General features: G+C 42.6%; 1 protein-coding gene across 1 annotated transcript in view; it reads right to left on the minus strand.

Moving 5' to 3' along the window:
- Window positions 1-17,753, minus strand: part of ACSS1 (acyl-CoA synthetase short chain family member 1) — a 46,598-nt gene that overhangs the window by 12,997 nt on the left and 15,848 nt on the right. The window contains exons 3-4 of the mRNA XM_049776245.1: window positions 3,834-4,033; window positions 555-730 (exon numbers count right to left, since the gene is read on the minus strand). Of these exons, the coding sequence (XP_049632202.1) occupies window positions 555-730; window positions 3,834-4,033 (376 nt within the window). The remainder of the gene's footprint in view (window positions 1-554; window positions 731-3,833; window positions 4,034-17,753) is intronic.

Genomic DNA, 17,753 nt, shown 5'->3' on the forward strand with positions numbered 1-17,753 from the left:
TGACCTTCTCTGCCCTTCTCTGCCCTGCCCTAGTTCAGTTCCAGATACAGAGTTTATAAGAGGGTGGGACCAATAGTGTTAGATTGAGAGTTCAGTATATTTGAGGCATATGGGTTCCAACTTCTCAAAAATTATGTTTGCCCAAGCATACAGAACCTAAGAGCAAACATCCTGTTCTCCCTAGATGAGCAAACATCTTGAATAGAGAACTTAGCCCATTTTACTTCTAACCTGATTGGCTGAGACACATTATAAATATCCTGTCCCAACTTAAAATAAAGGATTGTTGGAGTTATTTCCACAGAAGTGGCTTATGCATGGGTTTTAAATCTGTAAGCTCTCTACTTGCCTAGGATCTGACTTCACCAGTCTCATTTACAGGGAAACATGGGTTCCAACTTCTCACAAATTATGTTTTCCCATCTTATACCAGAGGAAAACTCTGGACAGGTCTGGGGACCCAAATGGAGAATCACAATAAAGCTCAGATCCAGTTAACTCAGCCATCATCTCCCATGCTCAAATGACAAAGAAGCAAAGTAAAGTATCCATACCTCCTCCAGGGGGATGTCTAGCTGCCCCATGGGAACCTTGTTATCTGTCCTGTGTGCCACCAGGACGTGCTTGACAGTGGGGCAGTTCTTCACAGCTTCATCCACTATCTTCTTCAGCTCCACTACGCGTCCTCCCCGGAGTCCTTGGTTGAAGGTGAGAACCACCTTGCACTTGGCTGACAGAGATAACACAGTCATTTCTGATGAGTCTTCTCCACTCTTACAGCAGTCCAAACTAACAGTCATACTTTCCAAGCTATAAGCATGAAAATCCCATCTTGAGAGAAAGTCTCAACACACAGAATAGGAGCTTGAGGACAGCAGCACCAAGCCTGTGCTCTCCTGAGAATCAAAGGAGGGAAGATGAGAGAGGAAGAGGAGATGCTTGAAGACTGTCATTCCCCAACAGCTGTTCTGGGGTTTCTTAGGGGAAAGGGCCTCATCACACTATGCCAATCATAGCCACACAGTGGCAGAACAGGACCAAGAGGCAGAGGGCAAGGAAGCTGGGCAGCCAGAGAAAAAGCCCTGACGTGTCCCTATGCAGTCCCTGCCTTGTCCAGGAAAATGCTGTGGGCCAAGACCATTTACTGCCCTGAGAATGATACCACATTCCCAGGTAGACCCTTTAACCCTGCCTCTTCCATCCCACCTTCAGAGGATGGCCAAGAGGAGCAAAAAGGGTATAGTCACAGTCTGAACCTAAAAACCACCAGGAAATGAAAGGCCCCACATTTGCTAGGAAGACCTTGAGTGAATAAGAATGCAATGGGTTATTATATGTTTCCTAAAGAAGAGACTAGAATAAAGGTCCTCTTATACTGAAGATGGCCAAGGTCCCTCTCTACAACAGGATTTCTTAAATGTGTTCTCCTTTTACCCAAAAGATGTTCACACAACCAGTAAAATCCCACCCAAGTGAAAAGGGTCTGGAGCAGGGGCAGTCACAGGAAATACTCCAAACCTGGTGATGAGGGTGAAACACATGTCTGGGGACCTTTCTACCTCATGGAGCAAGAAATGAACAAATATTTCTTCAAAGAAGAAATACAGATGGTCAAAAGGCACATAAAAATGCTCCTCATCATAAATCATCAGTCATATGCAAATCAAAAAACAATAAGATATCACGCACACATCACAGAAAACAAGAATGACCCATGCTGCCATGAGTATGGAGATAAAGAAACTCATTAACTTCTGGTGAATATGTAGATCATTTCAGTCTTTTTGAAAAACAATTTAGACATTCCTCAAAAAAAAAAAAAAAAACCCTAGAAGTTGAGCTTTCATGTGACTCATATGATCACTCCTAAGAATATACTCTATGGGCCAAAAACACAATGCAGAAAAGCCCTTTGCATTTCTACGTTCATCACAACACTATTTACAATAGACAAAATTAGGAAATAACCCAAATGTCCAAGAACATATGAGTGGCTAAAGAAACTGTGTACAACTACAAAATGGAATACTAAGCAGCTTTTAGGAAAAATAAGTCATGAAATCTGTATATACATGGATGGATATGAAGAGTATTATGCTGAAAAAAATGAGTCAGAGGAGAGGTATAGAAACAGAATGATTGCACTCATTTGTGGGATATTAAAAAAAAGATATTATGATAGTAATATCCAGAGACAATTGAGATGAGAACCAGGAGGACCAGTAGGAAGTTTGCCACAATGAGCAGGGAGTAAAGTTAGGACAGAGAAGGGACCATTTTGACAATAATAGTTGGAAATGATTACTCTAGACAAGAACTGGATGCTGAAAGGAAATAAAATGATGGGCATAATATCCCTTCAGTAACAATATTGCAAACCATACTGAAAGAGAAAAAAGGGAGAAAAAGAGAAAGAGAAAGAGGGAATGAGGGAGAGAGAAGAAAAATGTCTGCTAGAGAGGCAGGAAGGTGAGAGGGCAGGAGGAAAACTGGGGACATTGGTGGCAGAAAATGGCAGACTGGTAAAGGTATTGTACAGTGTATGACTGAAAATCAACCGTGAATAACTTTGTAACTGTGGAAAAAAAACCCCAGCTGTATTATGAATAACCTTATAAAACATGTATGAATAATTTTAAAAATCTATAAAGAAATAAAACCACCTAGGTTAAGCCATGTAGGTAGATTCCATAAGTAAACTTTTCTTCCAAGGACAAAGGTACAGTTGTAGGCAAAATGATCTCAGTGAAGATAAGTTCATAGATGCCCTATTCCAGATGGGCAGGAGGGACCACTCACACTGGCTTTACAAAGCCCACAAAACTCCTCATATATAATGTGATATAAGCATGTGTCCTAATACATAATGACACATATGCTTCTTGTCATCTGCCAACAGCCAATCTGCCTGTATTTGTGGCCTGAAAGTGAAATGATAAATATCCAAATAGTGCTTCAAAGAATAAAGTTTTACCACCTCTTTCCCTATACCTAAAAAACCTAGATGTTACCTAGAACAAACTTATAACCTAGCAATTTTCTCACTGTGTCAGGCCCAGAGAAAAGACCTTAACTGAGTGTTATAGAATTCTGTTTGATCAAAGACCACTGACAAGATATAGGCAATTGCAACAGAAATCCCTAGACAACTTAGCTGTAGTTATAACCTTAAATTCTGGGACTCTCTTCGCCTTTGTGGAAAAAGATGAGAAGGGAATAGGAGAGGTGGAAGGTCCGAAACTATACACAGAAGACACTGTAGTGTTACCCTGGGACTCGAACTCCCAGGACTGCAAAATTTCTTTGCTATTTTATCTTTTTCTTGATTGATTACTTCACTTGCACCCTCAGCAGACTGTTTGCTTCCTTTACTTTTTAAAATAAATCTCACTTTCATAATCTTGTATGCTGCGAAATTCTCCTTGGGAAGGTACAAGGATCAGAGAACAATCACTGAAACCAGTAGTGGAGGAGGCTCTGCAAGTTCCTTCCCTGGCCCCTTCCATCGTACCTTATCAAGGTACACCCCCCCCCCCTTTTATCACCCCTTTTCTCCCCTTGCTCTTCTACCATACACTATACCTCCCATACTCAGCCAGAGCCTATGTGCTCCTGAACTCCTGGACTTTTCTCTCCCTTACTCACATACTTAAATTCAATATACTCAGATCTCAGTCTTCGGAGTAAGTATTCACTAGATAGCTATGGGTCTTTCTTCGAGAGGGTCTGTCATTTGTCTGACTTTGATGTCTGTCTCCATCCTATGTCCCCAAGACCCAAGACAGAATGGACCAGCCCCTCTCGATTATCCCCTCTCTGGCTTATCTGCTCACCATCATTGATCCTCCCAGCCAAGGACTCTGCGCTGAAACCAGCAAACACAACTGTATGAACAGCTCCAATTCTGGTGCAGGCCAGCATTGCTGCCACGGCAATAGGGGACACAGGCATGTAGATTGCAACGCGGTCTCCCCGTTGGACGCCATGCCTCTTGAGCGTGTTGGCCAAGCGACATGTGGTCTCCAAGAGCTCCCTGTGACACACAAGAAACAAAGGTAATCAGAAGTGAGGCAGAACCAGAACAGTCTTTAAAGGTGGAAAACGATCATTTCGCATAGCCCGCTCCGCATAGAACGCCACCATGAAGATCCATGCTGAACAAAAAGTTCTTTTCTAGAAAGCAATAATTTTGTTTTGGTTTTGGTTTTTGGGCCACACCCGGCAGTACTCAGGGGTTACTCCTGGCTGTCTGCTCAGAAATAGCTCCTGGCAGGCACGGGGGACCCTATGGGACACCGGGATTCAAACCAACTACCTTTGGTCCTGGATCGGCTGCTTGCAAGGCAAACACCACTGTGCTATCTCTCAGGGTCCAGCAATAATTTTTTAACTTTGAAGATGGGAACTGACTGTGTATCTGTGTGAGCACGTTTATGCACATGCCTGTGCCCTCGATTGTTTGACAGAGAACACATTGAGAATACATGATTTACACACCTTTTAAAGCTCTTAAGTCTTCTGCTAGCTATTGGACGAGCATTAGCTCACAGACAGGTATTGTCCATCTGTCCTATTCATGATAAGTTCTACTCAGGGAAAGATGATGGGGTGGGTGCTCACTGCTTTCCTTCCAGCTAAATAAGATTTCCTTCCGGACTAAATAAGATTAGCTCTTAAAAGGGGTCATCAGATACCTGCTGACAGGAGGAGAATAGCAAGTTTATTTGAACCCTGGCATGTCTAGGGTGGCAGCAGTGATGTCCATCCCCCTGGACTGACTCTCCCCTTCTGGCACCAAGAGAGAGGGTAAAACTGGCTCACAATCACCTGATTTTTTTCACTAGTGGGAAAATTGTTGATTAAAAATATAAAATATTTACTGGGACCACAGAGAATGACTTTGGGGCTAGACAACCTAGTATGTCTGGAGTCTGGAGTTGGTCTTAAGCCAGGATACTTATGGGTAAGGTCTCTCTGTTTTTAGACCTTTCTATTTTCCCCATATTTTTCTGTGCCTATACAAACACTAACTGCCTCACAAACATCTTTTTATTGTATTTTTTTTTTAATCTATCTTAAAAAAAAAAGCTTAGTAAACCTTCTGCTATTGTATTAATGACTTGATTGGAGATACAATAATTTTCACAGATATACTTGCTACTGAACTTTTTCCTTTCTTTTTTCTTCTCTTCCAGTTTATATTTTTAGTCTTTCTTTCTATTTTCTTTCTTTATTTTTTAAAATAACTTTGCTTTCTGTCATCTTGAAACAAATGTATTATGATCAGTTATGTCAACTATGTGATGCATTTTCCTTAAATAAAAAAATAATAAAGTCCATGTGTTGGGTAGGCTGCCTCTGTGTCTAATCCCCCAGACTGGTGGATCTGATGAAGCAGGATCATGGCGGAGAAATAATTCACAGTCAGTTAACGTTTCATTGAAGTCAGCTTGCTTTATTCCTTCATGGCTTTTCTCCACCATTAGTCTGTCTCTGCACCATGTCTGCCTAACTCATGTCTTTCTCTCAGGAGCTCTGTGTGTCTCCCTTCCTGCTTCTCTAGCCAGCATTTTTTCTTTATTATTTGAAACAGCCTGCCCATCCCAGGTGGGTGCGGGTCTGATCATCCAGGTGGGATTAACATCTCAAAAGAAGAGGTTAGGGAAACAGGAAGTTGGGGGCAGGGTTACAGGAAACCTACATGCTTTTTGGCAAGACTCAGTGGGAAGCCTTCTCCACTAATAACCCAATCCATTCAGCACTTTTCTTGAATCAAAACAGGTCACACAGAAACACAAAAAGCAGTTTACAAGGGATGAGTCAACTTGTGGCCTGTCTGAACCACTTGATAGGATACTCTGCTTGTCTCCATTGCCTGCCCTAGAAATAGGTATTTTCTTCAGCAGGTATTTCCTGGAAGCGAGAGGTGCTGAGGGAAGGAAGGCTCAGCTTCAGGAAAGAGGGATATAGAAGGGGTCGGAGAGATAGCACAGTGGTAGGGTGTTTGACTTGCAAGCAGCAAACCCAAGATAGACATTGGTTCAAATTCTGGCATCCCGTATGGTCCCCTATGCCTGCCAGGAGTGATTTCTGAGCACAGAGCCAGGAGTAACCCCTGAGCGCTGCTGGGTGTGGCCCCCTTAAAAAAAAAGAGGGATATAGCATAAATCATCTCATAAACCAGGCATAGCATCCTTCACATGCCATTTAACTTCCTAACCACACTTTTAGCAAAGGTTTATCTGCAGTGGTATAGACCATAAACAGAAGAGATTCCCCAAGATTCCTCACACATCATTTAATTTCCTCTCCATAACCTTTACCAAAGGTTCCATCTGCAGTTGGAAGAACAAATACGAGAGAGTGCCAAGCCACTATTTGCCAAGAAAGGTCAGATGTGATTCTGGTTCATAGGAAACCCTGGAGACACAGGTCACCTTCTAAAGCTTCCTGCACTTCCCACTTCTTAGAGAAAATAAAGAGCATTTTCCTTAAGAATTTGCTTTAGCTAAAACTCTACACACAAAATTTTATATATTGGGACAGTATATTAATAGGAATTACTAGGGAGTAGACATAGGAATCACTTAAGGAAGGAGAGGAACCTATTTGTTTTTAAGATAAATTGGATTTGAGAAAATCCAGGAACTGTTCTGCAGAAGCAAAAGATAAGTTATAGTTATTTTTACAGCAAAAATACCAACAAACAGAACCTCTCTCTCTCACACACAATTTTCTTTTCTTTTCTTTTTTTCTTTTGTTGGTGTTATGTTCTGTTATTTTGGGCCACACCCAGCAGTATGCAAGGGTTACACCTGGCTCTGTGCACTGAAATTACTGACAGGCTTGGTGGGGCCATTTGGGATGTGGGGAATTGAATGTAGGGCAACCATGTGCAAGGCAAATGCCCTACCCACTGTGTTATTGCTCTCCCCCACCCTACCTTCTGATTGCCCCTTGCTTTCAGGACAAATAAAGTTTAATATCTATTTTTATACAAAAGAAAGACAGAAATTAATCATCGTCGGACAGATAGGTGATCTGACACTCTCACAATGACAAGATGGAAGTCTCCACCCACTTCTTCAGTCTAGATATTACAAATATATGTGTAGATGTACATATACAAATATTCTCTGCAACAAAGGATTGGCTGGTCAATACAAACATGAACCCCTCATCTTCATTGCCTGTCTGCCTGCAATAAAATGTTTCTGTCTGACAGTGTTTAATTTTCTGGTGATCTAAGCAGCAGGTCTACCGTATTTTCCAGCATAGAAGACGACTGGGCGTATAAGACGACCCCCTAATTTTGCAGTTAAAACATAGGTTTAGGCCTATATTCGCTGTATCAGACAGAACGTTCCTGTGCTGCAACTGTATGTACCACAGTGAGCCAATCACAACAAGCAAAGGTTCAAAGGTTCTACTGTAATAGACTTCCTCTCTGACTCTGGCCCATCTGAGCAGGCTTTTTACAGTGTAGATTTGGATCCAGAACATTGTCTAATTTGCATGCATCAAAAGCCTGCTTGGATTGGCTGAGTTAGAGAGGCGGTCCGAGCAGCCTTGCAGTGATTGGTGCAGGATCGAGTTGGAAAATTCATTTTGTGGCAATATTCAGACAATTTTCATTTAGCGGCATATTTGGGATATACTTGGTGTATAAGACGACCCGGATTTTCGGTTGACTCTTTTTCTTTCAAAAGTCATCTTATATGCCAGAAAATACGGTATGTTTAGATATTTTTGCTTATTTTCTTTTGGGGGAGGCAGGGGTGGATTGGGGCTCACCTGACAGTATTGAGGGGTTACTCTGTGCTCTGCACTCAGGGATCACTCCTAATTTGCTCTGGGGAACATCTGTGGTGCCAGTAATTAAATGTGGGTTGGCCGCATGTAAGGCAACTCCATACCTACTATCTTCCTGACTCTGTTCAGATTTAATAGACCAGAACATCTGCTCTGATCAGAGAAAGGATTCCCACTCCCAAATACCCCCCATTCTGGCACCTTGGCAGTTTTGAGTCAGGTAGAGGGGCCGTTGGCAGTAGATTTCAGTGAGTTCTGAAACCAAGAAATGTTTGGAGAGACATTATAGATTCATGCTCACGCCTGTATTTTCATGATAACCATAAACGGGCTTAATTCTTCTACAAACTTTGGACTGAGTCCAGATATCCAGAGAAAACTCACTGGCAGGAAGGAGAAAAGATACAGAATAAAGAGACCATGAATGATAAAAGTCCTTTTGATGTTGCTGACCCTACTACTTGGCCTACTGCTTGGCCTAAGGTAAGGCATCTGTCTTTCTATCTCTATCTCTCTATCTTTATCTCTCTACCTTTATTTCTATCTCTAAGCTCTACTTTCTATATCAAAATTCATCTCTATCTCCATCAAATCCCAAGCAGCCAGGCTTCCTCCCTCCCTCCCTCCCTCCCTCCCTCCCTCCTTTCCTTCCTTCCTTCCTTCCTTCCTTCCTTCCTTCCTTCCTTCCTTCCTTCCTTCCTCCCTTCCTTCCTTCCTTCCTTCCTTCCTTCCTTCCTTCCTTCCTTCCCTTTCTTTCTTTCTTCTGAGATATTGTTATGCTACTGTTAACATTAATGGTTGTGGTGAACAAAATTAATAACCTTCTTCCCCATCAAAGTGCTCAAAACCCTCCATCCCTCGTCCACCACTGCTTGGGAATCTCTTTTGCATTTAAAGGTCAAGAATTTGGCCTTGGGGCCGGGAAGGTGGCGCTAGAGGTAAGGTGTCTGCCTTGCAAGCGCTAGCGTAGGACGGACCCGACCGCGGTTCGATCCCCCGGCGTCCCATATGGTCCCCCCAAGCCAGGGGCGATTTCTGAGCTCATAGCCAGGAGTAACCCCTGAGTGTCAAACGTCAAACGGGTGTGGCCCAAAAACCAAAAAAAAAAAAAAAAAGAATTTGGCCTCATTTGATATGATTCATTTCCTTACTCTGTATATACCACAGATGGGTGAGATCTTCCAATAATTGTTCATTTTCATCTGAGTTTTTTCATTTAATATAATATCATGCCAATTCCATCCAAGGTATAGCAAATTGCAAGATTTCATCATTTTTTATAAACACACAAATACATGTAGCATATATCACAACTTTGTAAAAACCCAATGTCAAATAATTGAGTTGGCTCCTGGATGTTATACTCACTAGCACCACAGTGAACATAGGTATGCAAATATATTTTTTGCATTTGTGGTGGAGATGACAGGAAAGCCTAGCTGCATGCAAAAAAAAAAAAAAAGAAGAAGAGGAAGAAAGAAGAATAAAAAAGAACTTGGATTTGTATCTTATTCCATATATAAAACTTAAAGTAAATTAAATAAAGGTCTTGAAATTAGACCAAAATTCATAAAATACATTGGGGAAATTTGGGGAATTTGGGGGAGAGAGATTGGCAGAAACTGCAACTGTCTTTACTGAAAATACAAAGGAGTTCTGGGATGTGTTGACCTCCTGTAAATTCCTCAATGTGGATTGGGGCTGGAGGGTTGGGACTACAAGTCTAAACAAAAGGCCTTCTGGGGCCACGGATAGTCAGCCATGTGGCAGGACACTGGTGATCTCAGTGGTCAAGGTGGAAGTGTAGGCCAGTGCCTCTGTGCCCTGATTTTCCTCAGAGTACACCACATGGGCCTGTAGTAAACAGGGCAGGGTCTGAGGAGAGTCTAGTGATAGGTCCCAAACTGAATCTAACACATTCTAGGGTGTCTTCAATGATTCAACTTCACTGACCAAAGATAAAATTAAAAATAAGAACTAAGACTATATCAAACTAAAAAGATTTTGCAGGGCAAAAGAAATTCAGGCTAAAATAAAAGATACCCTCTTTTAAATGGAACGGGGAGAAAATATTTGTATACCATACATTTGACAGACAACTAATATCCAAGATACATAAAGCACTCACAAAGATCAAGAACCAAACCCAGGGCCTGGAGAGATAGCACAGTGGCATTTATCTTGCAAGCAGCTGATTCAGGACCAAACGTGGTTGGTTCGAATCCCGGTGTCCCATATGGTCCCCCGTGCCTGCCAGGAGCTATTTCTGAGCAGACAGCCAGGAGTAACCCCTGAGCACTGCCGGGTGTGACCCAAAAACCAAAAACCAAAAACCAAAAAAAAAAGAACCAAACCCAAACAACCAAAAATCAGTTACTCTATTTAAAAAGAGAGAGAACAGACACTTCCATAAAAAAAGATATATGGACAACCAGCAAGCTTATAAAACAGCGTTCATTATAACTTTTATTGAAGAAATGCAATGATAATGATAATGAGATATCACACACCAGTGGATTTGGCATATATCAAAACAAACAAAACAGTGTTGAAAAAGAAACTTTTGATGATGAAAGGTCCGGACGTCCTAATCTAGCTGCCTGACGCAGAGAAATGAAGAGGCTGAGGCCCCAGCAAATGCTCCAGTAAGTCCTTTACTTCTGGCCGGTCAGGGTCAAAGCCTGCCCAGAATAGGACAGAGGCAAAGACCTCGTGGCTTTCTACATCCATCCTTATATACTATAGTGGGGAAAGGGTAGTGATGACTTCCTTAAGGGTGGGACATCCGCCAAGGTTGACTTTTCCTTTCAATGAAAATGTTATCTGTTCTACCTCTGGAAACAAGATATTTCTCAAAGGGAAAAATCATAACAGAGTCTTCTTAGGGCTTTGTAATCCCACCTCTGGGTATTTACCTATTATTATTATTATTATTATTATTATTATTATTATTATTACTACTACTATTATCATTTTGTTTTGGGGCCACACCTGACTGTATTCAGAGGTTACTATAAGGTCTGTGCTAAGAAATCACTCCTGGCTGGCTCAGGTGACCATATGAGATGCTGGAGATTGAACTTGGGTCTGTTCCATGCAAGGTAAACACTACCCACTGTGCTATCACTCCAGACCCCTCATTATGCTTTTTTTGGGTTTGTTTTTGGGTCACACTTGGTGATACTCAGGGGTTACTCCTGGCTAAGCACTCAAAAATTGCTCTTGGCTTGGGGGACCATATGGGATGACAGGGCCTGCAGGGGTCTCAAACTCGACTGCAAACGGCCCTCTGTACAACATTTTGTGGCCCTGCCCTAGAGGAATCTTTTTTTTTTGTTTTGTTTTGTTTTAGTTGTTTGGGTCACACCCTCCAATGTTCAAGGCTTACTACTAACTTTGCAGTCAAGGATCACCCCGACTTTGCCTTCTGCGGCCCGCAGGTAAATTGAGTTTGAGACCCACAAATGCAGTCGCCATGTCTGGACTAGGCTAGCTCCACAGACTCACTCAGTTTTCAGAGGTGTAAACCAAGCAATGAAAAATGATTGATACATTGGCCACACAACTGAAAGCTAGCAATCTTGGAAGGAGGGCAGGCCAAGGCCCTGTCCTACCAAACCCACACCAGTGGCACGCATTACCCATAATCATCACTTAGGAATGTCCCTGCTTCAGCACTTATTTACAGAGATACGCCCCCACCCCACCTCGGTCTGTACTTCTGGAAGACCTGGAAGCTATAACCACACCCATTAAAGCCACAGTATCAGCAATAGTAGTTTGAATTCCTGGACTTTGAGGCCATATTTGCAGCCCAGTGACAACTTCATTTGTTTAATACTGTCATCCCTATGACAGTATTAGCTAAGGTCACTTAATGTTCAGAAACAAATGAAGTAATAGAATAACCTCTGATAATGTCTTAATGACCTCACTGGAGATACAATAAATTTCACAAATTTGCTTGTTGCTGTACCTTTTTTCTCCTCCCCTTCTCTTTATTTCCTTCTTTTTTTCGCTCTCTAACAATTTTAATCTCACTTATCTGGAAACAAATGTATTATAATCAACTTTGTTAACTATGTGATACATGCTCTTTTAATAAAATTAATTAACTTAAATTAAAAAATAAATCATGAAGGATTCTGTTGATCATAATTGTTTCAATAAAATAAAATAAAATAAATAAACCAGGGGCTGAAGAAACAGTCTAATGGGTAGGTGCTTACTTAAATGTGGCCAATCTTGGGTCAATCTCAGAATCCTATATGGTCCCCCAAACACCACCAGGAGTAATTCCTGAGTGCGAAGCCAGAGATAATCCCTGAGCATTGGTAGGTGTGGCACCAAAACTGAAAATATAAAGGTTCTGAACCAAAAAATGACCAGGCTGACCCTGTTCAAAAGGTAAATCAGCAAGACAGTCATTGAAAGTCAGTTCTTAGTAGGGAATTGACTACTTGATCTATCACACTGATTTTTCTGAAATCAAGGTGGTGAATGGTGTGTGTGTGTGTGTGTGTGTGTGTGTGTGTGTGTGTGTATGTGTGTTCATGGTTCAGTATCTGGCTTCATGAACATCTAAGTCTAATCCCAGATCCCTCTTTCTCTCTTGACATAGCCTGACACAGTGCAAAAGAATAGAAGCAGTGGATAAGACCAGAGAAAACTTCTGTCCTCTCTCCCAGTCTCTGCCTTATCTTCCCTGCCTTATCTTCCTCAGGTGGAAGTGTGGCTCAGTTCTTGGCCAATACCTGAATCTTACCTTCTGAAAATAAGTTTTATCTTTTCCAGACTCAAGGTCTGCCAAAGCACTGAATGCCATGTGTTTCTGTGGGCTATGAACATGACATAGCACACTCCGTCCTGGAAATGTGCCCTGAAATAGCTGTGTCTCTCTGCAAGGCTTCCCCACCCCTGAGCCCTACTGGCTGTCACCCAAAAACAAACAAAAGGTTTTAAATGAGAGGTAGATCAACAAGTGACTCCCTTCATAAAACAGTAATTAGTTAGTATCTGTACTTGGAATGGAATGAGAGAGGCAGATTGTGATTTCTATCTCTGTCTGCCTCTCTTATTCCATCCCAGGTTCCTTCCTTTCCCAGACTATCATCCCCCAGACCTTGGGTTTAAGGTCTGAGCTGTGAGTAATCTCAGAGATTACTCTTCCATAGGGTACAATAGCTCAAATGCAGAGGTTTTCACATAAGTCTCTCAGAAAGTTCTGACACAAGAGTTCACTTCAGATGGAAGCAGTGAACCAGTAAAATTAGAGACAGAAGAAATGGGAGACTCAGAGGCAGCACCAGTGAGTAACCCATTCTAGGAGCTGGGCCAAAGGAATAGGTTGTAAGTCACAAAGAAATGACAAGAACAGAAAAAGAAAGCAAATAGGATCAGATTGCACAAGCAGGAAGAGAACAGGGGCACAGCAACAACTAGTAAATGTCTACACTAATTAAAGTAAATGTAATTAAATGTCTACTAACATTGTATGAATCACTGATGGTATCAACTTATGCATATGTTAGCAACCATGTTAGCAATCATTGTATGCATTAGATGAAAAATGTTTTCCTAGAAATGATACCGACTCTATCTAGCTGATAAAAACTCATTGCGAACTATGTTCAGGCTTAACCCCTTTATAATGACAGCCAGGTTGAGTTCGCATGCATAATAAAACTGGTTGTTAAGAGGCAGATATGCTAGCACAGCTGGTAGGGTGTTGGCCTTGCATGCAGCGGATCCAGGTTTGATTTCGGTATGGTCCCTGGTGCTTGCCAGGAGTGATTCCTGAGCATAAAGCCAGGAGTAACCTGGAACAACATCAATGTGGCCCCTAACCAACCAATCAAACAAAAAATCTAGTTGTACTCAGGTGCCACCTGTTTCTCGGTCAGATTTCTCTAACAGTAAAACCACCTAAAGTTCCAGAGAAGATCCCTGACTGCTGGAGATGAGCGGGGAAGGCAACTTGTCCTACAAGACTATAACTGGGAACAGTCACTTGTAGCACAAGTGCCTTCCATCATAATAAGGTGCCCTAGAACTGCTAGGAGTCAGCCCTGAGCACAGAACCAGGAGTGAGCCTTGAGCATCTCTGAGTATAGCTTACAACATCCACCACAATCAAAGACACCCCCTGCTCACACCAGCTGGCAGTGTGTCAAAGCCTCCCAGGTCAAATATTAGACTGGATAACTGCTTACAATTCAGTGGTTTTTTTTGTTTGTTTGTTTTTGTTGTTGTTGTTTTTTTTTTTTTTTTTGGTTTTTGGGCCACACCCGGCAATGCTCAGGGGTTACTCCTGGCTGTCTGCTCAGAAATAGCTCCTGGCAGGCACGGGGGACCATATGGGACACCGGGATTCCAACCAACCACCTTTGGTCCTGGATCGGCTGCTTGCAAGGCAAACGCCGCTGTGCTATCTCTCCGGGCCCACAATTCAGTGTTAAGTTAAAAATGAAAGGATCACACTGTGCAGATTATAGAAGGGTCTTTGGCCTGGCTCCAGAAGGTGGAAGGACTCAACTTCAGTGTAAAGACTGGCTATCACAGCAGACCCTGAACAACTGTGTGTCCAAAGGCTTATAGCATTGTAGGGACTCAAAGGGTTTGGCCATTTACTATAGGAGGACCAAATCCAGCCTCGGGAGACCAGACCCCATTCTGGAGCAACCAACCACCAAAGCATCAATGGGAACTGGGATATGCAAACCCACCACTGGGGACCAAATGAAAGCAGAGTGGGTAGGGCATTTGCTTTGCAAGTAGCAGACTCAGGTTTGATCCCCTGCACCCTTGAACTCTGCCAGCAGTGATTTCTGAGTACAGAGTAACCTCTGAGCATCTCTAAGTGTAGCCTCCAAATAAAAAAAACATATAAAAGCCCCACCACATACTGCACCAGCCCTCTATGGCTGTTTCCACATTCATTCTGGCCCCACAGTCTCCCAAATTCCATCCGGGCTTCTTTCTGCCTCAGGTCACATTAGGTAGCTGTCCACAGAGAGCAGCAGGGGCAAGGCGGGCTGCTGTCCCACAGAGACAGACCCACAGTGAGGTCTTCCCAGAGCAATTTTGCCAGCTGCAGACAGGCCAGGAGACAAGGGGGCCAGGAGACAAAAGGGGCTAGGAGACAGCTCTGCCAGCAGCCCATCAGTCTGACTCAAGGCCACAGCCAGAATCTAAAACATACACTGAAGAAAACATGGAGTTCTCCAGATTTTGAGAATGACTGAAAAATGAAAGGGTGACAAAGAAAATAAAAAATAAACACATGTGGGGGCCAGGAAGGTGGCGCTAGAGGTAAGGTGTCTGCCTTGCAAGCGCTAGCGTAGGACGGACCGCGGTTCGATCCCCTGGTGTCCCATATGGTCCCCCCAAGCCAGGGGAGATTTCTAAGTGCATAGCCAGGAGTAACCCCTGAATGTCAAATGGGTGTGGCCCAAAAACCAAAAAATAAATAAACACATGTGGGGACAGATGTTGCCCAAAATCCAAACTAAAGTAAACTAAAATAAACATATGGGACTCTATCAAATTACAAACCACAAGGCTGGAGTGGTGGCACAGAAGTAGAGCGTTTGCCTTACTTGCGTCTTGATCTAGGACGGACCAAAGTTTGATCCCCGCCCCCCCCCCCCCCCCCGGCGTCCCATATAAGCCCCCAAGCCAGGAGCGATTTCTGAGCGCAGAGCCAAGAGTAACTCCTGAGCATCACCGTGTGTGGCCCAACACCCCTTCCCCCCAATTACAAACCACATCAAAAGAAACTCAGGTTCTAATAAAAAGATAACTTGCTAAATGGGAGAAAATATTTGTACACAATAGAACAGATAAAGGTTGATATCTGAGATTTATAAAAAAACACTCATAAAACTCAACAACAAAAGAAGTCAATGACCCCATCCACGAATGGGGTGAGAAGTTGAACAGACACCTTCCCAATAAGACATACAGATGACCAACAGGTGTCTGAAAAAGTGCTTCCTGTCATTCAGGATTAGGGAAATGCAAAGCAAAATAACAAAGATTATTAGAAAAGTCTAAACCTAAATAATAGTATTCCATGCCTATGAAAACGGTACACTTCAAAAAGTCTGGAGACAGCTAGTGCTGGCTGGGATATGGTGAGAAATGGGGCATGAGAACTCATCCATTTTTAGTGGAATGTTATCTGGTTTAGCTTCTCTGAAAAGGAATTATAGGGGATCACTCACTACTAATTCTTGGCATCTATCTACCAAATACACACGTTAATTTGAAAGAATATATGCATACCTAATTATAGGGGATCAATCACTACTAATTCTTGGCATCTATCTACCAAATACACACGTTAATTTGAAAGAATATATGCATACCTAATGATCATCACCCCACTTAGTACAATAGCCAAATTTATTATTTGGAAATAAACCTAATTTCCAACTACCAGTGAATGAAACAAGAAGTTGTGGTATAGATACAAAATAGAATACTGTGTGGCTCTAAGAAAGAACAAAATCATGCAATTTTCAGCAACATAGGCTGAACTAGAGGATATTATGCTGAGTGAAAAGAATCAGAAGGAAAGAAATAGTTACAGAGCACAAGGTAGCAATGAAAGTCCAAAGATTTACACAAGTGAGTTGGTGTGTGTGTGTGTGTGTGTGTATGTGTGTGTGTGTGTGGATGTGTGTGGTATTGTGATAGAGGGGCATAAGGGTCCTTCTGGGAGTGATATTGCTATACTGGTGATAAGTTTGGTATTAGAACCATGTAAAGAGAAATCATTATTATATCATTAACCACAGACTCTCAATTGAAAAAAAATAAACACATTAAAATAAATTTGGGGGAACTGGGTCACACCTTGGCAGTGCTTAGGAATCACTCTTGGCAGGTTTGGTGAACCAAATGGAATGTCCTGGGAATTGAACCCAGGTCAGCCACATGTAAGGCAAACACCCTTTCCACTGGGCTATCACTTTGGCCCCTCAAAACAAATTAAAAAAGAAAACACCTTGAAGAGCAATAGTACAGTGGGGAGGGCATTTCCTTATATGTAGCTGACATAGGTTCAGTCCCTTCACCCCACATACACGTCATATGAAGTGATCCCTGAGCACAGATCCAGGAGTAAGCTCAGAGCACTGCTGGGTAGGATCCAAAAATCAAAGCCAAACCAACAAAATAGTCTTGGAGGTTCTTTCAATCCCATGTTTGTGTTGTCTTACTAACTCTGTCAAGGCCAGCAGATCAATGGGGAACATGAGGCCGTGCTATTCAGAAAAAAATGACTCCCTATGATTGCCCAGACACTACAGGTGTTTCTAGGAAATCCGCACAGGATAGCAGATGGGAACTTGTCAAGCCTCGCCCCCATCCTGGTCCCCCTGCTTGTGCCACACTCAGAGGAGGCTTAAGACTACCTGCTGGAGGGTGAGAAAAGACTGAAAGTGGGGGGGGGCTGGAGAGATAGCATGGAGGTAAAGCATTTGTCTTGCATGCAGAAGGATGGTGGTTCCAATTCTGGTATCCCATATGGTCCCCTGAGCCTGCCAGGAGCGATTTCTGAGCATAGAGCCAGGAGTAACCCCTGAGTGCTGCTGGGTGTGACCCAAAAACCAAAAAAAGAAAAAAAAAAGACTGAAGGTGGGGGCAAAAGAGCAGCAGGCCAGCAGCCCTTCTCTAAACCACAGTCAGCACCAGTTTATCTCTCCTCCCCTGGCAGAAGGCTAATATGTGTATTTATGCTTGTCCAAGGAATGCAGGGAAAGATCTGGAATGCAGGGCACTGCACTCTGGGCCAAGAAAGGATAAAACACTCATGTAGCTAAGCATGGCCTTTATACAGACATTATAACTCACTGCGCTCTGTGTTTCAGTGCACAGAAGAAAGGCAGATTCTTCTCAGTGTCCACCAGACCCAGAAAAGACTGATTTCTATCTAA

Source organism: Suncus etruscus, chromosome 7, assembly GCF_024139225.1.
Source record: "Suncus etruscus isolate mSunEtr1 chromosome 7, mSunEtr1.pri.cur, whole genome shotgun sequence".
Classification (NCBI taxonomy): domain Eukaryota; kingdom Metazoa; phylum Chordata; class Mammalia; order Eulipotyphla; family Soricidae; genus Suncus; species Suncus etruscus.